A 22,388-nucleotide genomic window follows, 5' to 3' on the forward strand; every position below is an offset into this window, starting at 1 on the left:
GCCGCTCATCAGCTGGGTGACTGTGGGCAAGTCACTTGCCTTCTCTGAGCCTCGGTTCCCTCATCTGTAAAATGGCGATTTAAGACTGTTAACCCCACGTGGGACAACCTGATTTCCTTGTGTCTCCCCCAGCGCTTAGAACAGTGCGTGGCACATAGTAAGCGCTTAACAAATAACCATCATCATCATCATCATCATCATCATCATCAATAAATACGATTGATTGACTGATCATTCATTCATTAAATTGTATTTATCGAGTGCTTGCTGTGTGCAGAGCACTGGACTAAGCGCTTGTGTGTCTCTATATGTTGCCAACTTGTACTTCCCAAGTGCTTAGTCCAGTGCTCTGCACACAGTGGGCGCTCGATAAATACGATCGATTGATTGATTAAGTCGGCAACAGATAGAGACGGTCCCCACCCAACAACCCACCCAACGGTCCCCAGCTCACAGTCTAGATGTCCCCTAGCTCTTAGAATAGTGTCTGGCACATAGTAAGTGCTTAACAAAGATCATTTCAACCATAAAATACAATAGCCCATGGCGATTATGAACCCCAGCCTGGGTGCCAGAGAAGGAGCTTCAGGAGAAATGGGAGGAGGGGGCAAGGGGAGGAAGAGGAGGAAAAGGGGAAGAGTCTGGGGGAGGAAGGCCTAGAAAGGCCTAGAGAAGCAGCGTGGCTCAGTGGAAAGAGCCCGGGCTTTGGAGTCCGAGGTCACGGGTTCGAATCCTGGCTCTGCCACTTGTCGGCTGGGTGACTTTGGGTGGGTCACTTCGCTTCTCTGGGCCTCAGTTCCCTCGTCTGGAAGATGGGGGTGAAGACTGTGAGCCCCCCATGGGACAACCTCATCACCTTGTGAACTCCCCAGCGCTTAGAACAGTGCTTTGCACATAGTAAGTGCTTAATAAATGCCATCATTCTTATTATTATTACAGAAACGCTCTGGACATGTCATCCCCTCCTCAAAAATCTCCAGTGGTTGCCTGTCAACTACACACCAAGCAAAAACTCCTCACACTCGGCTTCAAGGCTGTCCATCACCTCACCCCTTCCTACCTCACCTCCCTTCCCTCCTTCTACAGCCCAGCCCGCACACTCCTCTCCTCTGCCGCTAACCTCCTCACTGTGCCTCGTTCTCGCCTGTCCCACTGTCGACCCTGGGCCCACGTCCTTCCCCTGGCCTGGAATGCCCTCCCTGCACACATCCGCCAAGCTAGCTCTCTTCCTCCCTTCAAAGCCCTACTGAGAGCTCACCTCCTCCAGGAGGCCTTCCCAGACTGAGCCCCCTTTTTCCTCTACTCCTCCCCATCCCCCCGCCCTACTTCCTTTCCCTCCCCACAGCACCTGTATATATGTTTGTACAGATTTATTTCTCTATTTATTTTACTTGTACACATTTGCTACTTTATTTTGTTAATGATGTCCATACAGCTATAATTCTGTTTATTCTGACGATTTTGACACCTGTCTACATGTTTTATTTTGTTGTCTGTCTCCCCCTTCTAGACTGTGAGCACGTTTTGGGTAGGGACCGTCTGTATGTTGCCAACTTGTACTTCCCAAGCACGCAGTACAGTGCTCTGCAAACAGTAAGCGCTCAATAAATACGATTGAATGAATGAATTTGGAAGCTACACTAATGTGACTAGACAACTTTCTTTCAGGAATGATCATAAGTGTTGGATCCTGTTACCCTGAAGCCTCAGGAGGATCTATTTAGGCTCTGCTTTTGGCTGGAGTGAGGCCAGAGCAGCAGTAGTAGCTATGCAGCAATAGCACCAGAACAGAAGATATTGGAAGAAGAAGCTCTTTAGTGCTGCCTCTCTTTCAGTAGCACAGCAGCTACTTAGGAAATAAGTTTATAAAAGTCACCCTGACTAGAATGCTTGCTTTTTAGCCATTTGACAGAGATTTTCTAGTGCAGCCAATTCGATTGGCCCCAGAGCAGAGAGCCGTAGGACATGTCAGGCAATGGCATTTAATCAATATAATTTATTTTATGGTATTTGCTAAGTGCTATGTGTTGAGCACAGTTCTAAGCATTGAGGGTAGGTAATAATAATGATATTTGTTAAACGCTTACTATGTGCCAAGCACTGTTCTAAACCCTGGGGTAGATACAAGGTAATCAGATTGTCCCACGTGGGGCTCACAGTCCTAATCTCCCTTGACCCCACACTCCAGTTATCGTCCCATCTCCCTCCTACCCTTTCTTTCCAAACTCCTGGAGCATTTACACTCGCTGCCTTGAATTCCTCTCCTCCAACTCTCTCCTGGACCCCCTCCAATCTGGCCTCTGTCCCCTCCATTCCCTCGAAACTGCCTTCTCAAAGGTCACCAATGACCTCCTTCTTGCCAAATTCAATGGCTCCTACTCCATCCTAATCCTCCTCGACCTCTCAGCTGCCTTTGACACGGTGGACCATCCCCTTCTCCTCAAATATGTTATCCAACCTTGGTTTCACTGACTCCATCCTCTCCTGGTTCCCCTCTTATCTCTCTGGTCATTCATTGTCAGTCTCCTTCGCGGGCTCCTCTTCCCCCTTCCATCCCCTGACCCTTGAGGGTCCCCTACAGTTAGTTCTTGATCCCCTTCTGTTCTCCATCTGTACTCACTCCCTTGGAGGAGCTATTCACTCCCATGGCTTCAACTATCATCACTAAGAGGATGACACCCAAATCTATATCTCCTCTCCTGTTCTCTCTCCCTCCCTCCAGGCTTGCATCTCTTCCTGCCTTCAGGACAACTCCACCTGGATGTCCTCCCACCACCTAAAACTCAACATGTCCCAAACTGGGCTCCTTATCTTCCCTCCCAAATCCTGTCCTCTCCCCGACTTTCCTGTCACCACGGACGGCACAACCATCCTTCCCGTCTCACAGGTCCGCAACCTTGGTGTCATCCTTGGCTCTGCTCTCTCGTTCACCCCATATATCCAATCCATCACCAAATCCTGCCAGTCTCACTTTCTCAACATCGCCAAATCTGTCCTTTTCTCTCCATCCAAACCCCAACCACGTTAGTACAATCACTCATCCTCCTTTCTGACCTCCCAACCTTCTGCCCCTCCGCACCTCGGTCCATACTTCACCCTGCTGCCCGGATTATCTTTCTACAGAAACGTTTAGGGCATGTCACCCCCCTCCTCAAAAATCTCCAGTGGTTGCCTATCAACCCCTGTATCAAAGAAAAACTCCTCACTATTGGCTTCAAAGCTTTCCATCACTTCGCCCCCTCTTACCTTACCTCCCTTCTCTCCTTCTATATCCCAGCCCACACACTCCGCTCCTCTGGTGCTAACCTTCTCGCTGTGCCTCGATCTCGCCTGTCCTGCCGTCAACCCCTGGCCCATGTCCTACCTCTGGCTTGGAACACCCTCCCTCCTCAACTCTGCCAAACATTCTCCGACTCCCTTCAAAACCCTATTGAAGGCTCACCTCTTCCAAGAGGCCTTCCCAGACCAACCCCCCGCCCTTTCCTCAACTCCCTCTCCCTTCCACATCACCTTGACTCGCTCCCTTTGCTGTTCCCTGCTGCCCCACAGTACTTATTTGTATATGTCTATATCTATAATTCTATTTATATTGATGCATGTTTACTTGTTTTGATATGTATATATATAATTCTATTCATATTGAGGCCTGCTTACTTACTTTAACTATCTCCCCCCTTCTAGACTGTAAGCCCAGTGTGGGCAGGAATTCTCTCTTTTATTGCTGAATTGTACTTTCCAAGCACTTAATACAGTGCTCTGCACACAGTAAGTGCTCAATAAATACGATTGAATGAATGACTAGTATACTCTGGACACAGTAAGCGCAGTACTATACTGTGTACTCAGTAAGCACTCAATGAATGCAATTGATCGATTGATTTGCTCAGTGGTCAATAGCTGCACTTGTTCACTTTTTGCTCATTTTCCAGACAGGGCATAGTAGCCACAGCACCTCTGCAGGAAGAGGGATCAACTTGGCCTAGGGGAAAGAGCGCAGACCTGGAAATCAGAGGACTGGGTTCTAATTCTGACTCTGCCGCTTGACTGTTGCGTGACCTTGGGCAAGTTGCTTAAATTCTGTGGGCCTCGGTTTCCTTACTTGCAAAGTGGGGATAAAATACCTGTTATTCCCTCATAGACGTGAGCCTCAGGTGGGACAGAGAATGTGTCTGACCTATATTATCACTACGCCAGCACTTAGTACGGTGCTTGTACATAGTAAGAATTTAACAAATATACAATTTTCTCAGCATACCTTGCTTCACTTTCATCTGGTAGGCAAAAATGTTGTTTATCAGTCAATCAGTGGTATTTATTGAGCATTTATTTTGTGCACAGCAACCTTCTGCTCAGAGAGCAGATCTTGATGCAACTCTTGCTTTGGTGAAATGGAACATTACTAAAAAATCTTATGGAATTGCCCCCCCTTGTAGGCCTGAAAAATGGGGTCAGTGTTATTGGAATGATGTAAGTGGGATTTCAATTTGATGATCTTTCTGATTTTCCTGTGTCTTTTCTCAATCGTCTCATAATACTGGCCCAGTACTGAATACTTTAAAGTTATCTTTGACTTGCAGGCTTTGTTTATTTTTCAGTTCCACTGTTCTCTGTATTCTCTTCCCTACGAAATGTCATAAAACCACTGAGTCTTTCCTTCTCACTCATCTATGGAGGGGAGAATCATTTTCACCCTTATACTGGGAGTAGAAGGCATAGTGGATAGAGCAAGGGCCCTGGAGTCAGAAGGTCATGGGTTCTAATTCTGGCCCCGCCACTTGTCTGCTGAGTGATCTTGGGCAAGTCACAGCACTTCTCTGGTCCTCGGTTACCTCATCTGTAAAATGGGGTGTGAGACTATGGGCCCCATGTGGGACAGGGACTATGTCCAACCCAATTTGCTTGTATCCACCCCAGTGCTTTGTACAGTGCCTGGCACATAGTAAGTGCTTAACAAATACCATTATTATCATTATTGTTAATTATTATTATTATAGCAAGATTTTTGTATCCCTGGTTTTGATGGGGGACAGTCTAGCTATTCACCATTTTCAGAGGCTGAGTTTTGAAGTAGCAGGATGGCATTCCTAGTTCTATTTTCCTTCCCTTTAGTGAAGGAAAGTGATGCAAATATGTGTTCCCAGTTATTTCCTCCCTGCTCTCCAGAAGCCTGCCTCATCACCATAGCTACACTTCTCCAGGAGATGAGAAATTGGCACATAGTAAGCGTTTAGCAAATGCCATCATTATTATTATTATTATTGTAATGGAGATTCAGTTGCTCTCAGTGTGATAATGACAAATAATTGTAGTTTTTGTTAAATGCTTACTATGTGGCAAGCGCTGTACTAAATGCTTGGGGTAGCTTGAATGCAGTCCCTGTTACAAATGAGATTCACAGTCAAGAGAAGGAGAACAGGTATTTGATCCCCATTTTACAGATGAGATAACTGAGTCAGGGAGAATTTAAGTTACTTGCCCAAGACCACACAGCTGTCAAATGATGGGGCTGGAATTAGAACCCAAATCCTCTGAAACCCAGGCCTGTGATCTTTCCATAGGCCATGCTATTAAGTTTGCTTTGGGATTCAATCGGAAGGCTACACAAAGGAATTAGCAACTCTACCAAAATAATAATAATAATAATAATAATGGCATTTATTAAGCGCTTACTGTGTGCAAAGCACTGTTCTAAGCTCTGGGGAGATTACAAGGAGATCAGGTTGTCCCACGGGGGGCTCATAGTCTTAATCCCCATTTGACAGATGAGGTAACTGAGGCCCAGAGAAGTGAAGTGACTTGCCCAAAGTTAAACAGCTAACAATTGGCAAAAATGGGATTTGAACCCATGACCTCTGACTCCAAAGCCCGGGCTCTTTCCACTGAGCCATGCTGCTTCTCAAAATCTATTCTCTCAGTTCATCATAAAACCACAGTGATTGCTGTGTAAGATTTAATAACTGCTTTCATGTCTATAGAAGATTTGAAATGACTCCCAAAGCCTGAGATGTTTTGTATCCTTTAAAATTTTTAAAAATTAAGTTGTTTGCTATCTATAATGAATAAAGGATAGGAATATGAAAAAGCACAAAATATTTAATTTAATAGGCAATAAATCAATCAGTGGTATTTGAGTGCTTACTCTGTGCAGAATGATGTGTTAAGTGCTTGGAAAAGTAGAATACAACAGAGTTGGTTGACACAGTTCCTGCCCATAGGTTACAGGCTACAAGGGAAGATGGACATTAAAATAAATTAGAGATGGGGAAATCAGTGGAACATAAGGTTATTTATATAAATGATGTGGGGTGTTCAAATTTTGGATCTTACCAAATAGAATCCACAAAGGATCATTCAGATGGTTGTAGGTAAAGTTGAAGAAGTTCTGTTCTTAACAAATGTGAGCTTCTTCAACAAAAAAGTATTCAGAAGCTTCAGATCATTTTTTGGTAAACTTCCAAAGCTCTCTGTAAAGGCATTTCAGAACCTGTTTATTAATGGTTTCTTTGTTCTTCTGGGATTTCAGTGGAAACTTACTATGGTTTCTTCCTGTACTCTGCCAACAAACTGGATTGGCAGAGGTATTTTGGAAGTTTACTCGAAACAGTTATGTAATTTAATCCATGTACATTTTATTGGGTGGAAAATGGGCAAGCAGGTTAGGAAAAGCAGAAGTCATTAAGAATAGTTTCAAGTCAGGTTACGTATAGCTTCAAACGATCAATGATAATTCTTTGTTGTAGAGTGAGATTGTAGGAATTTTGAATACAATTTTTAATACTAGAAAGGAGACTTTCAAGATAAATATTGGCAGTAGATTTTGAATTTCCGGTTGAATAAACAGTACTTTTGGGGGCCTTAATTATTTTTCTCTGCATGTCGATGATGAAGGGTGGAGAATGCTCTGCCAATTGTCAGCTGTGTGACTTCGGGCAAGTCGATTCACTTCTCTGGGCCTCAGTTCCCTCATCTGTAAAATGGGGATTAAGACTGTGAGCCCCCCGTGGGACAGCCTGATCCCCTTGTAATCTCCCCAGAGCTTAGTACAGTGCTTTGCACGTAGTAAGCGCTTAATAAATGCCATTATTAGTATTATTATTATTAATGGAGTATTGGAAATCCACACAGAATGTGCTCCATTGGATTTCAATAAAAAGGAAGAATTTTGTTCCCCATCTTGTACTTCATACACTAGTGTTCTGTACCCATTAAGCACTTGATGTTCACCCCATCCTCAGCCTCCAGGGCACTTACGTGCGTATCTGTAAGCTCCCTGTGGTCAGGGAACATGTCTACCAGTTATGTTATATGGAACACTCCTAAGTACTTAATTTGGTGCTATGCAAATAGTAAGCTCTCAATAAATATGATTCATTGATTGAGTCCTACCCAAGGTACACTTTGTAGCATGCAGGAAATTTTGCTGGCCCTTGGCTCTGATCCTATCATCAGGCAGTTGTTGGAAACAGTTCCGTCAGGGGAAGCTGCGTTACTGCTTGAAATCATCATCATCAATTGTATTTATTGAGCGCTTACTGTGTGCAGAGCACTGTACTAAGCGCTTGGGAAGTACAAATTGGCAACATATAGAGACAGTCCCTACCCAACAGTGGGCTCACAGTCTAAAAGGGGGAGACAGAGAACAAAACCAAACGTACTAACAAAATAAAATAAATAGAATAGATATGTACAAGTAAAATAAATAAATAAATAGAGTAATAAATATGTACAAACATTTATACATATATGCAGGTGCTGTGGGGAAGGGAAGGAGGTAAGATGAGGGGGGATCCGCCCTTACCTGCACGTGCCTCGCTGTGATTCTCCCCCGGTGCTCTCCCTCTGGCTTAATGACTTGGGACTCCCGAGTAAGTCTCATTGCTGAGGGTGAAGGTTGCCTTCTGGACAATTTCTTAAATAGCAAGGATTATGACAGGTTTGGTCAGGGATGGGATCATTTCTGGAACAGGATTCCCTGGGCAGTGGGGTGAAGGGAGGGCTAGGGTTGCCTGAATTTAGGCCATTTTACTTTCTAAATGACTCTGGTCTAGGTCTGGACGCTCAAGGGACACCCCTCCTCTACATCCATCTTGGGGAGGAGGGGACAGAAGGGAAAGAGACGTTAAGACCCTAACAATTTCCTATAAGAATCCCTGGACTAGGGAATCTAATTTTCAGTGTACCTTAATAATGGTTTAGTTGAGGGGCCCATGAGCTAAAACACTGTGGAAATCATACCTCCCCCAGGAAAACTTCCATGACTAACCCTCAGTACCTCAAATCCTTGTAATCTTTCATCCACGTTTTTCACATGGATTTTTTTTGTATACCCATCCTTAGCACTTGTGTATATATATGTATTCAATTGAACATTCCATTTTATTTATTCATTTGTGTTTCTGTTATACTTCTCAAGAGCATTGCATTCAATAGGCTCTCTATAAATGCCATTAGTACTCCAATATGATTTGGACCCCACCACTTGTCAACTGCCTGAGGAACCTTGGAACTTCTAGCGATCCCATTGTCCCCCCACCAGATTCAGTGGGGTTCATGGATGTGGTCTCCAGTGTTCAATGAAAATAAGCTAAGAAGGCTTTTGTTGTCTGTCTCCCCCTTCTAGACTGAGAGTCTGCTGTTGGGTAGGGACCGTCTCTTTATGTTGCCAACTTGTGCTTCCCAAGCACTTAGAACAGTGCTCTGCACACAGTAAGCGCTCAATAAATACGATTGAATGAATGTATATATGAATATATGTTTATTTTACTTGTACATATTCTATTCATTTTATTTGGTTAATATGTTTTGTTTTGTTCTCTGTCTCCCCTTCTAGACTGTGAGCCCACTGTTGGGTAGGGACCGTCTCTATATGTTGCCGACTTGGACTTCCCAAGCGCTTAGTACCATGCTCTACACACAGTAAGCGCTCAATAAATATGATTGAATGAATGAATGAATGTATATATGTTTGTACGTATTTATTACTCTATTTTACTTGTACATATTCTATTTATTTTATTTGGTTTATATGTTTTGTTTTGTCGTCTGTCTCCCCCTTCTAGACTGTGAGCCCACTGTTGGATAGGGACCGTCTCTCTATGTTGCCAACTTGGACTTTTCAAGCGCTTAGTACAGTGCTCTGCACACAGTAAGTGCTCAATAAATACAATTGAATGAATGAATGTATATATGTTTGTACGTATTTATTACTCTGTTTTACTTGTACATATTCTATTTATTTTATTTGGTTAATATGTTTTGTTTTGTTGTCTGTCTCCCCCTTCTAGGCTGTGAGCCCGCTGTTGGGTAGGGACCGTCTCTAGATGCCAACTTGTACTTCCCCAGTGCTTAGTACAGTGCTCTGCACACAGTAAGCGCTCAATAAATACGATTGAATGAATGAATGAATGTATATATGTATATATGTTTATTTTACTTGTACATATTCTATTTATTTTATTTGGTTAATATGTTTTGTTTTGTTCTCCGTCTCCCCCTTCTAGACTGTGAACCCACTGCTGGGTAGGGACCGTCTCTATATGTTGCCAACTTGGACTTCCCAAGCACTTAGTACAGTGCTCTGCACACAGTAAGCGCTCAATAAATACGATTGAATGAATGAATGAATGAAAGGCCTGTCGCCTAGAGAAGCCAGGGCATTGTAGAGTGACAACGACCAGTAATGGTGGAGAGGGAGCTTGTTCATCATTATTTATTCCCAGAAGAAGTTTATTCATTGCCTTACAATAGAGAATTGATTTCTAATAATATAGTAGACTAGATATGATTTGCTTCTGATGTCATCCTTCTTGAAGATGAAAAACATAATATTTTACCCTTCTATTTATGGACTGGTTTGATAGAATTCCATTTCTGCAATCTGACCATCCAATATTAGGGCAACAGCCACAGAAAAGTTTCAATTCGAGTATAATGTTTGGTCAAAGTTACTCAAGCTTTGAAGTTCTTTTTTTTAGGGAAGTACCCTTTGAAATCTGTTTTTATGTGTTGCCAACATATTGCCATGACACTCAGAGCTCAAGAGGTTTGTGTGCCATTTCCTGCATTATTTTTATTTCAATGATATTTTATTTGGGTAATTTTCTGTAACACGTACTTCATATTACAGTATAAACAGAAATCAGCCAAAGATATGAAGGAATGGTAGGAAAAAGAAACTGCGCCCAATAAAGACAAACAAAACATCCTTATAGCTGATGATTTAAATGTGGCTTCACCCAGAAACCACTTTCCTGATTTGGGAGGAGCAGGATTTGCTTTCATTGAGCAGATTCTAATTCTTTTTTTTTTTTTTCAAAAATCTAGTATAGGGCAGGAAACTCTCCTACCCTATAAACTTGATAATCTTAAATCTCAATTTTTGCTTAGTAATAATAATAATGATGGCATTTATTATTTAGCACTGTATTATTTAATACACAGTACTACACATAGTAAGCACTCTCAATGAGTACGATTGAATGAATGAATTGGTGTCTGTCTCCCGCTGTAGACCGTGAGCTCATTATGGGCAGGAAATGTGTCTGCTTATTGTTATATTGTACTCTCCAAGTGCTTAGTACAGTGCTCTGCACACAGTAAGCGCTCAATAAATGCGACTGAAAGAATGAATGAATGCTACCTTCACCCTTACTCTTTTTCTCCTTGCTGATACTGTCTATGCCAGTAACTTCAAAACATTATGTTATTGCAAATGAACATCCTCCCAGTTATCTTCCATGTCATCATCCTTATTTATTGTCTGTGTTTTGTGCAGATGTTGTACACTTGGGAGTGTGAGCTTGCTGTGGGCAGGGATTGTCACTGTTTATTGTTGTACTGTTCCTTCCCAAATGCTTAATACAGTGCTCTGCACACAGTAAAAACTTAATATGATTGAATAAATGAATGAAATACAATAAAAGTAGAAGACACAGCTACAGCCCTAGACCAGCTTAGAGTCTAATGAGGGAGATGGGCAGATGGTAAACACTGAATGAAGAGTGAACAATCATATTAGGACTAATTAAATTATAATTATGATTAATTATATTAAAATTAATCATATTTATTGTGTGCATACTGTGTGCAGAGTACTGTACCAAACACTTGGGAGAGCACAGTGTAACAGAGTTGGTTGTCCCACATTGAGCTAACTGATACTTTAAAGTGAGCAAAAATTGAATATATTAATAGAATAAATGAACAGAGATATAGAAAAGCAGCATGGTGCAATGGACAGAGCACAGGACTGGAAGTCAGAAGGTCATCGGTTCTAATACTGGCTCTGCTGTGTGACCTTGGGCAAGTCACTTCACTTCTCTCTGCCTCAGTTACCTCGTCTGTTAAACAAGGATTGAGACTGAGAGCCCCACGTCGGACAGGGACTGTGTCCAACCCAATTTGCTTGTATCTAACCAAGCTCTTAGTACAGTGCCTCGCACATAGTAGGAGCAAAAACAAATACCATTATAATAATAATTATTATTATTGTTATTGTGTAAGTGGGATGATGGGATGACACGACCAAAGAGATTTGCTGGTGGAAAAGGTTTTATTGGATGGCCTTGAAGGGAGTGAGTGATGTGGTTTACCACCTTCTGTCTTCCTACCTACCCCCAAAATTCAGGGAATTTTTTTTTTAACTGGTAACTGCAAGTAACTGAGTTTTCTTCCTCTGTTTTTTGGAAAAGTATAATATATATCAGAAATGCCAACAGCAGGAAAATTAACAAGTCCTAAACAATATGTTGTCTGGAGAAGGGCAATTTGTTCTCTGTGGTCTCTGGGCAATGCAAATTAAACAGGAGGAGGAAAGAACCTGTGTCTTTACAAGTGGTTTTTTCTTTTTAAGTGAAGTTTATTGTCAGGAATTTTCCATGAGAACTTCTGAGAAAATCGTAAAAGAATAGCCTTCATTTTACCAAAACCCTGCAGAAGGCATCTCCCCACTTGGGTTTTTCACTGCCAAATTGAAATGAAACCCAGATTGCCTCTTGCTGGATGATAAATTGTCACATTAAAGCGGGGAACAGACAAATGAAGGTAAAAGAGGTTTTTAAAGTCACACCACCTGTGCCAATATCAAACACCTGGTGAAAGTTTTCCAGCCCTGAATCACCTTGCCCTTCCCTCTCACCTCGCCTCAGTTTCACACCCACACTAATTCGATTGTTCAACTGTGATGTGACAAGTGCCCGGACAGCCTGGTGGCCACGGTGATTGAAAGGAAGATCCAGATTCTAGAAATGTTGTAGGGAAAAAACTAACAGGATTTAGCAAGAGACTGTAAATGGTCATTGAAAGAGACAAGGCAGGGATAATAGCAAAGCTGCAGACTGGAGAGGTGGGAAGAATGGTAGTGTTGTCAACTATGATGGGAAAATTAGGCAGGGGAGAGGACTAGGCCAGGAAGATGAGAAATTCTGTTTCTGGGTATAATGAGATTGAGGGCCCAGCAGGACATCCAAATTGAATTGTGCTGGATGTAGGAGGGAATTTGAAATTGCAAAGGAGGAGATGGGTGAGGATAGCTAGGTAGATTGGAGAGTCAACTATGTAGAAGTAGTGTGGCCCAGTGAAAAGCACATACGCTTGGGAGTCCGAGGATCTGGGTTCTAATCATCATCATCATCATCAATCGTATTTATTGAGCGCTTCCTATGTGCAGAGCACTGTACTAAGCGCTTGGGAAGTACAAATTGGCAACATATAGAGACAGTCCCTGCCAGCTCCGCTACTAAATTAGTAAGACGATCGTCTTTATTGAGCTCTTACTGTGTGCCGAGCACTGTACTCAGCGCTGGGAGAGTATAATATAACAATAAGCAGACACGATCCCTGCCCACAGTGAGCTTGCAGTCTAGAGGGGGAGAGAGACACTAATACAAATAAATAAGGGACAGATATGTACGTAAGTGCTGTGGGGCTGGGAGTGCGGAAGAATAAAGGGAGCATTTCAGGGAGACGCAGAAGGGAGTGAGAGAAGAGGAAAGGAAGACTTAGTCAGGGAAGGCCTCTTGGGTGAGATGTGCCTTCAGTAAGGCTTTGAAGCGGGAGAGAGTAATTGTCTATCGGATTTGTGAAGCAAGGACATCCCAGACCAGAGGCAGGGCATGGGTGAAAACTCAGCAGTAAGATAGACGAGATCAAGGATAGTGACTTGCCCAAAGTCACACAGCTGACAATTGGCCGAGCCGGGATTTGAACCCACGACCTCTGACTCCCAAGCCCGTGGTCTTTCCACTGAGCCACATTGTTTCCTTATGTCCCCCGGTGGGTTCCGTTCCTACCATTCATTCATTCAACCGTCTTTATTGAGTGCTTACTGTGTGCTAAGCGTGTGGGAGAGGACAGTACAACAAAGAACAGACACATTCCATGCCCACCACGAGCTCACAGTCGTGGGGGGGGGGGGGGTCAGTGGAGCCCCTGTGAGGTAATTGGCTCCTGCAGCTGGAAGATTCTCACTGTAGGCAGGGAATGTGTCTATTGTTGTATTGTAATAATAATAATACAATCCTTCCCTTCCCCACAGCACCTGTATATATGTATATATGTCTGTACATATTTATTACTCTATTTATTTTACTTGTACATATCTATTCTATTTATTTTATTTTGTTAGTATGTTTGGTTTTGTTCTCTGTCTCCCCTTTTAGACTGTGAGCCCACTGTTGGGTAGGGACTGTCTCTATATGTTGCCAACTTGTACTTCCCAAGCGCTTAGTGCAGTGCTCTGCACAGAGTAAGTGCTCAATAAATACGATTGATTGATTATGTATCAAACAGTGTTCTAAGAGCTGGGGTAATTACAAGTTAATTATTCTAGACTGTAAGCTCGGGGAGAGAGAATGTATCGTTATATTGTATTCTCCCAAGCGCTTAGTACAGTGCTGTGCACACAGTGAGCATTCAGTAAATACGATTGATTGAATGAATAGGTTGGACACAGTTCCTGCCTTGCATGGGGCTCACAATCTAAGTAGAAGGGAGACCAGGAGAACTGAGGTACAGAAAAGTTAAGTGACTTGTCCAAGGTCATACAGCAAGCGGTTGGCAGAGCTGGGATTGAAACCCAGGTCCCCTGACTCCCAAACCCGTGCTCTTTTCACTAGACCACAGGTGAGAGATAGAAGAGGAGTTGGCAAAAAAAAAAGCCTGAAAAGGAGCGGTCACAGAGGTAAGAGGAGGACAGGAAAGACTAATGGTGATAAAATGGATACACAAGAAATCTCCACCTGCTAAAGTCCAAAGGACCAAACAAATTATTGGTCCCTGGGAGTCTGTCTTGGATCGTATTCCACCAGTCGAATGGATTGCTTAAAGGGATGCTCATCGGCCGCATCCTCTGGTTCCCACCGTTAGGATCTAATTAGTGGACACATCTGCCAATCTTCCTGTTGAAACCTTCTCTGGTGCCTCCAGGATCTAATTGGTGGAGGAAAGGGAATGGTGATATATATGTGTGTGTGTGTGTGTGTGTGTGTGTGTGTGTGTGTGTGTGTGTGTGTGTGTAGTGGGGTCACAGCTGGGGATATCTGCAGAATGTTTTGTTTTGTCGTCTGTCTCCCCCTTCCAGACTGTGAGCCCATTGTTGGGCAGGGACCGTCTCTATATGTTGCCGACCTGTACTTCCCAAGCGCTTAGTGCAGTGCTGTGCACACAGTAAGCGCTCAATAAGCATGGCTCAGTGGAAAGAGCACGGGCTTTGGAGCCAGAGGTCATGGGTTCAAATCCCAGCTCCGCCAATTGTCAGCTGTGTGACCTTGGGGCCAGTCACTTCACTTCCCCGGGCCTCAGTTCCCTCATCCGTAAAATGGGGATGAAGACTGTGAGCCCCCCGTGGGACAACCTGATCACCTTGTAACCTCCCCAGCGCTTAGAACGGTGCTTTGCACATAGTAAGCGCTTAATAAATGCCATTATTATTATAAAATAGGATTGAATGAATGAATAAATGCGGAAGTCAGTCCCTCATGGATTCAGATTTTCCTCAGGAGGCCAAGCCGGAGTTCCAGAAGGGTTGGCCTGAGGTTTTGATTGGTCCCAAGGGAGGGCCACTTTGGTCCCAACAATAGCTGGCCACCAAGGGCCTCTGGACTTTTCCCCTCTGCACTCCGGACTGCCCCCTCCCTAATGGTTCTCATGTGGAAATCATCATCATCATCAATCGTATTTATTGAGCGCTTCCTGTGTGCAGAGCACTGTACTAAGCGCTTGGGAAGTACAAGTTGGCACACTGGGGTGGGGCTCAGTCTTGCTCCAGCTGGAGAGCTAGCCACTTACTCGCTGGATCCAAGGGCTGACAGAGAGGCAGGCCCTGTTGCTCAGAAAGTGGAAAGTCACGGGCGAGGTGGGGGAAGAATTTTGTGGTGGGGAAAGTAGGCAGGCTGGAGAAAATCGTAGCTGGTTGTTGCCCCACCGACCATCACCGCCACACTTGGTGTTGGGGGTGGGGACGGTGGTATTTTTAGTCAGTGCTCTACAGTTTAAGTTGGTTGGATTTTATTAAAATCCACATAAAAGAAGTTAAAAGAGCCCAGCCCACGGTCCCCTCGGTTACGAAATCCCCATCCCGCCCCCCAACCCCATAGCACTTATCTGGCTCAGTGGAAAGAGCACGGGCTTTGGAGTCAGAGTTCATGGGTTCGAATCCAGACTCCGCCACATGTCTGCTGTGTGACCTTGGGCAAGTCACTTAACTTCTCTGAGCCTCAGTTACCTCATCTGTATAATGGGGATTAAGACTGTGAACCCCACATGGGACAACCTGATCACTTTGTATCCCCCCCAGCGCTTAGAACAGTGCTTTGCACATCGTAAGTGCTTAACAAATGCCAACATTATTATTATTATTATTATATCTGTAATTTATATTAATATCAGTCTTCCCCTCTAGACTGTAGGCTTATTCTGGGCAGGGAATATGTCTGTTATATTTTTGTATTGCACTCTCTCAAGCATTTAGTACAGTGTTCTGCACACAGTGAATGCCCAATAAATACAGCTGACTAACTGCTCATAGACAACCCTGCTTGACAACGTAGACAACTACATAGATTACGCAGACAAATCTGCTCAACGATGACTCGAGAAGCAGCGTGGCTTAGTGGAAAGAGCCCAGGCTTCGGAATCAGGGGTCATGGGTTTGAATCCTGGCTCTGCCACTTGTCAGCAAGTCACTTAACTTCTCTGTGCCTCAGTTACCTCATCTGTAAAATGGGGACTGACTGTGAGCCCCACGTGGGACAACCTGATAACCTTGTATCTACCCCAGCGCTTAGAACAGTGCTTTGCACATAGTAAGCGCTTAACAAATATGATCATTATTATTATTATGACTCGGAGAAGGGCAGGGCCGCTAAGAAAATGCGGCACGTGAGGGGATTATCTTGGAGGAGGTTGCCAAGTGACAGGATCACCGACCATAAAGATGTTATTGTTTCATGGAAATAGTAAAATCAAGGGTAGGATGGTATTCCTAGATGGGAGAATCTCTCAGGGTTGAAGGCAGCCATAAGATTGAGGGTTCTTAAGACACAGTAGGGAGTCCAAAAAGATTTGGCGAAAAGGTGGTTGTTGATGAGTGAGCTCAGTAGAAAGAAAGAGGTGGAAACCAAATTGTAGAGTGTTAAGAAAGGAGTTGGAGGAGGGGAAATGGAGGTAGTCTATTCAAGGAGTTTGGACAGGAGTGCAAGGAGGGAGATGGGACAGTAACTGGATGGTGTAGTGGGATTTAAGTAATGTATTTTTAAGTAAGTGCTTAGTACAGCGCTATGCACACAGCACACACTCATTAAATGCCATTGATTGACAGTATAGAGGAGATGTGGATATTCTTGAAGCCAGAGGTGAAGGAGTCATCCAAGAGTGAGTGGTTGGTGACGGTGGTTAGGGAGGGAATAAGAGTGGGGACAAAGGTTTTTATAAGGTGGGAAGGGTTGGGGTCAAAAGGACAGGGAGAGGGAGTAGATTTTGAAAGCAGGAGGGAGATCGTCTCTTCAGCGATAACAAAGAAGGTTGAGAGAATGGATGTGGGTGTGGTGAGGTAAGATGAGTGGGAGACTTTGGGAAGCTTGTGCCTGATTGTTTTGGCAAAGTAGATGGTGAAAAGTTGAGTGTGGTGGAGAGGGTGCAGTTGGAGTTGATTTGGGCATCAAGGGAAAGGAGGTAGGTGGGAAATTTCAATGGGAAATGAACACTTGGGATAAAAAGACTGCAGAGAGAAGATGGAGAGGATTTTGGCTCAAGGGCCCATTCCTGGGAGGTCAGGAAGGGTTTCCAGGCAGCACTTGGTGGGGGACAAACCCTTGATTAGAGAACCTCATCTCTTGGAGTCTGATCCAAATCTTCTCCAGCCCCTTTGGTGAAGAAGGTGAAGCACCCATCCTGGCTACCTGAATAGTGGTCAAAGAAGGAAGTAGTATGTATGCACTGAATGGATTTTTAGAAAAATGGTCTGTGCTGTAGATTGAAGTATGGATTGGAATGGAGACTAAACCCCCCTTTTCCTCTGTTCCTTCTCCCCACCCCATCGCCCTGACTCTCTCCATCTTCTCTACCCCCATCCCTGCCCCACAGCACTTGTGTATATATGTACATATTTATTATTCTATTTATTTTATTAATGATGGGTATATATAATTATATTTATATTGATGCTATTGATGCCCGTTTACTTGTACTTGTTTTGTTTTCTGTCTCCCCCGTTCTAGACTGTGAGCCCATTGTTGAGTAGGGATTGTCTCTGTTGCTGAATTGTACTTTCCAAGCGCTTAGTACAGTGCTCTGCACACAGTAAGCACTCAATAAATGTGATTGAGTCAATGAGAGGGAGCAGGCAGGGAGGTCAGCAAGGAGAATGATGCAGTAATAAAGGTGGGATAAGGTAAGTGCTTGGATCAACATAGTGGTAGTTTTGATGGAGAGTAAAGGCCAGATTTTAGCTGTGTTGTGAAGGTAGAATTGACAGGATTTGGTGAGGGATTAAATATGTGGGTTGGATAAGAAAGAGGAGTCGAGGTTATTGACGAGGTTATAGGCTTGTTAGACAGGAAGGATGGTGGTGCTGTCTATAGTGATGAGAAAGGGTGAGGACAGGGTTTGGGTGGCAATATGAGGAATTGTGTTTTGAACATATTAAGTTTGAGGTGTCAGTTGTAAGCTGTAGACTTACAGTGAGGTGTAGACTGTAAACTTCTGGTGGTCAGGGAACTTATCTACCAAATCTGTTATATTGTATTGTCCCAATCAATCAATCAATCAATCAGTCAGTCAATTGTATTTATTGAGCACTTACTGCGTGCAGAGCACTGTACTAAGCGCTTGGGAAGTACAAGTTGGCAACATATAGAGACGGTCCCTACCCAACAGTGGGCTCACAAGTATTTAGTACATTACTGTATGTACAAAAAGTACTCAATAAATACGACTGATTGAGTGAGTCAGTGGGACATCCAAGTAGAGATATCTAGAAGGCAGGAAGAAAGTCACACCCTATTATTTAAGCACTTACTATGGTGCTTATTGGATCTTGCTTATTGGATTTTTAGACTGTGAGCCCACTGTTGGGTAGGGACTGTCTCTATATGTTGCCAACTTGTACTTCCCAAGTGTTTAGTACAGTGCTCTGCACACAGTAAGCGCTCAATAAATATGATTGATTGATTGATAGCAATGTCTTAGGGGTTATGCTCTGGGTTTCAATTTTAGCTGATGGTTTTAATTAAACACATTTTTTTCCCTGAATAATTGAACAGAAGTTAAGCTTTTCTTCAGTATTTGGAATTTTTCAACTGCAATGAGAGGTCACAGAAGAGAGATGATCAGTGCACTCATTAACCATCTTTACCCTGGAACTTTATCCTAAAAACACACTTCCTTCATCCTCTAAAGCCCTCGTCTTCTCAACTCATTTCTCCTTTGGTACCACAGTGTCTGAATGTATTGATTTTTAGGGTAAAAGTGCAAAAATCATCAAATATTGTCTTACTTTAATTTGTTTCTCTGCAATTTTTTATGACCACTAAAATCTGCTTACCTCATATTACATCCATCAAGAGACCTAGTTATCGAGTAAGGCTTAATAAATCTCAATTGTAGACATATAATTTTCAAAGTACTTGAGCCAGGGTCTCTATTTTTTGTCATGATTCTTAATAATGATCAGACATTTTAACATTCTCCAAGGGGCTGTTATGGAACTTTGCTTGAAGTTGGCTAAGCGGTGGACATCAAACCATTTCATTTTGGTTGAGGATATGTAAGTAGTGATTGTTTATTTTAAAATACTTAATGCAATTTGGAAAACGTGCCAACACTGGAGACTATAGTTTTGTTCTCAAGGAATGATTGATGAAGAAATACCGTGGTATTAAAACTCTCTGTCAGGGTTCCTTAGCAAGCTTTAGCAGTACCCTGAGTGGGTTGGTAAAAACAATTGCATTTCTGTGATATTCAGATGAGGATGTTCAGGTTCCTTATGATGGTCTGGACACAGACTCCCAGATGTTATTATAGTATTTAATCATATGACTAAACACTCCCACCTGGAGCCATTAGGTTTGGGGACAGTGTTTAATGAGGTTTGCCATTAATAAGGTTTTAAATCGTGGAAGAGGTCAGATTTGGTGGATAACAATTGAGAAGAGATCAGTCTTAATTAAAATATAAAAGAATGAAACTGAAAGCTTACTAGTTGATTAAGATGCACACTAATTATACTTTTTTGAGTACATAATTAAAACATGCATATCCTTGGATTGGCGGTTTTCTAAAAGTGAAGCATGTTTTCAAATGGGCAATGAATAATTAGAAATTTCTGCCTAATTGGTTCAGTTTACCCAGGAGACTCTTATCAGCTCCAGGATTTTTTTGAGTAACTACGCTGCAATTCAATTTAATTTGTAGAAAATCACCGCAAACCACAATCTAAAATGGAAGAGCTTCGGTACCCATCTATTGACGATTAGGCAAGACGGAAATAGGTTTGAGGCAAGATTGTCCTGAGCTGCTTAAATGCGTTACAAGACATATTCAGATCTGTTGTAGTACTTTGATTGTCACGAGCCCCCCACCCCCCAACAACCTCCCACCCCCAGTTTGTACCAACCAGGACCTTCCTGGAATGGGGAACCATGGTAACATATATTAAAGTCAAATCACACCTCTGATAACCAAGGTTACTGTTAAAGTTTTTTTTTTTACTTAGTTTTACCAACATGCAAGGGAGTGATCACACGCACACACTCACTCACCCACTCACTCCACTCCACTCGACCAAGGGTCCAATACCAGTCTACTGGTCAAGGGAACCCATTCTGCCAGTGCTGCTTCTTTCTGCTTCCAAGTGCTGTTGACTTCTGCTGCTATACTGCTTCTGCATCAGTGCTGCTTTCCCTGCGTGTTTCTTCTCCAGTTGCTTCCCTCTATATGCCTCCTGCGTGCCTCTGTGTGTGATTCTTATGTGCTTTTTTGCGTACCTCCTCGTGATTCAAAATGAGCACATTTTATCTGCCTTAGGTGTCACAGCTGTGGCTCTACATAACAATCACTGATTGATCCAGGCCCATTACTGGGTAGAACAGGGAGAGAAAGCCCCACCTCCCTCCATCCTTCGCCCCCAAAGGCCGGTAGTCACCTGTCTCAGGTAGAGCCCACCCATGCCTTCGCCAGTCTCTTCCTGCTTGTTGTTCGTGGGATCACAAACAGACACTAACAAGGCAGCTTGTTATGCGCTCGCCAGATCGATCTTCTGGACACCTTCCATCACTTGAAGCCAGAGGCACAAAGATCTCAGAAGTCCCATAGTCCTTATACGACCCCACTGGCTTTTCAAGCATATCTGAACCTTAACATCCTCAGAATATGGTGGGGGTACAACCTGCACCATTTGCTAATTTTTTATTTGTTGTCATTACCTCCAGTTGCTCCAGGCACATCAATTGGCCTCTCTGCCTCTTTCCCATCCTCTCACCCCAAACTCACCCTCCACTCTGCCCTTCAGTATTATTTTCCTTTGTTTTAATGTGCAATAGTGACAGCTGCTGTAGAGATCACTATTATAATAATAATTGTGGTATTTGTTAAGAATTTATAATGTACCAAACACTAAGCACTGAACACAAGAAGAAGAAGAACATGCTGGAGAAGCAGCGTGGCTCAGTGGAAACGAGCACGGGCTTTGGAGTCAGAGGTCATGTGTTCAAATCCCAGCTCTGCCAATTGTCAGCTGTGTGACTTTGGGCAAGTCACTTCACTTTTCTGGGCCTCAGTTACCTCATCTGTAAAATGGGGATTAAGACTGTGAGCCCCCCGTGGGACAACCTGATCACCTTGTAACCTCCATAGTGCTTAGAACGGTGCTTTGCACATAGTAAGCGCTTAATAAATACCATCAAAACAACAACAACAACAACAAAAAACACAAGATAAGCAGATCAGAAGCAGTCTCTGTCCCACATGGGGCTTACATTTTAAGGGAGAGGGAGAACAGATATCGAATCCTCATTTTACAGATGAGAAAACTGAGACGTGGAGAAGTTAGTGACTTGCCTAAGGTCACACAACACTCAGGTGGTGGAGGTGGGATTAGAGCCAGGGCATATGACTCTCAGTCCAGTGCTCTTTCTACTAGGCCAAGTTGCTTCTCTTCCCTATTGCCACCGCTTTCCTCATCTTCCTGTCTGTTGGCTGCAGTTCTGTTTCCCCACCCTGGCCAAAGCCGCAGGGGTAATAGCAGTAATAATAATAATAATTGCGGCATTAAGCGCTTACCGTGTGCCGGGCACTGTACTGTACACTGGGGTGAATACAAGCAAACCGGGTTGGACACAGTCCCTGTTCCATATGGGGCTCCCTGTCTCGATCCCCATTGTACAGATGAGGTAACTGAGGCACAGAGAAGTGAAGTGACTTGCCCAAAGTCACAGAGCAGACAAGTGGCAGAGCTGGGATTAGAGCCTTCTGGCCCCCAGGCCTGTTCTCTATCCACTGTGCCATGTTACTTCATGGCCACTTCAGGGATGGGATCAGGGACTAACCAGACCAGAAGTGAAGAGTGGTCCTCATCCAACTTTCTGCGACTATCTCCGCCACGGACACCGGAGTGCAGAGAAGTAATAGGTGAGGGAAAGAGAGATCAGGGAGGAGACATAGTGTTATGTTTGCTTCTTAAATGAGGAGATCCCCGAGGGATCGGGAACTCATTTAATTCCCATCTGTATATTTTTTCCCAGTGATTGATTGCTTGGTCGGCACATTGCAAGTGCTTAATAAATACTATTTCGACTTGTAGTACTTGGCCATCATTTGGGACTGATTCTGGGATGCAGCCTAACTCTAGCTCTGTAAGGCGAGGAGAAAAATGATCCCGTAATGCGCCCATTCAT

The 22,388-nt window shown here is 43.5% G+C and overlaps 1 protein-coding gene across 1 annotated transcript in view; it reads right to left on the bottom strand.

Annotated features, from left to right (window-relative positions):
* RAD51AP2 (RAD51 associated protein 2) overlaps window positions 1–20,840 on the bottom strand; it is a 51,013-nt gene extending 30,173 nt beyond the window's left edge. Inside the window, exons 1-2 of the mRNA XM_038745726.1 lie at window positions 20,718–20,840; window positions 12,071–12,239 (exon numbers count right to left, since the gene is read on the bottom strand). Of these exons, the coding sequence (XP_038601654.1) occupies window positions 12,071–12,239; window positions 20,718–20,840 (292 nt within the window). The remainder of the gene's footprint in view (window positions 1–12,070; window positions 12,240–20,717) is intronic.
* Window positions 20,841–22,388: the final 1,548 nt, after the last annotated feature.

Source organism: Tachyglossus aculeatus, chromosome 1, assembly GCF_015852505.1.
Source record: "Tachyglossus aculeatus isolate mTacAcu1 chromosome 1, mTacAcu1.pri, whole genome shotgun sequence".
Taxonomy (NCBI): domain Eukaryota; kingdom Metazoa; phylum Chordata; class Mammalia; order Monotremata; family Tachyglossidae; genus Tachyglossus; species Tachyglossus aculeatus.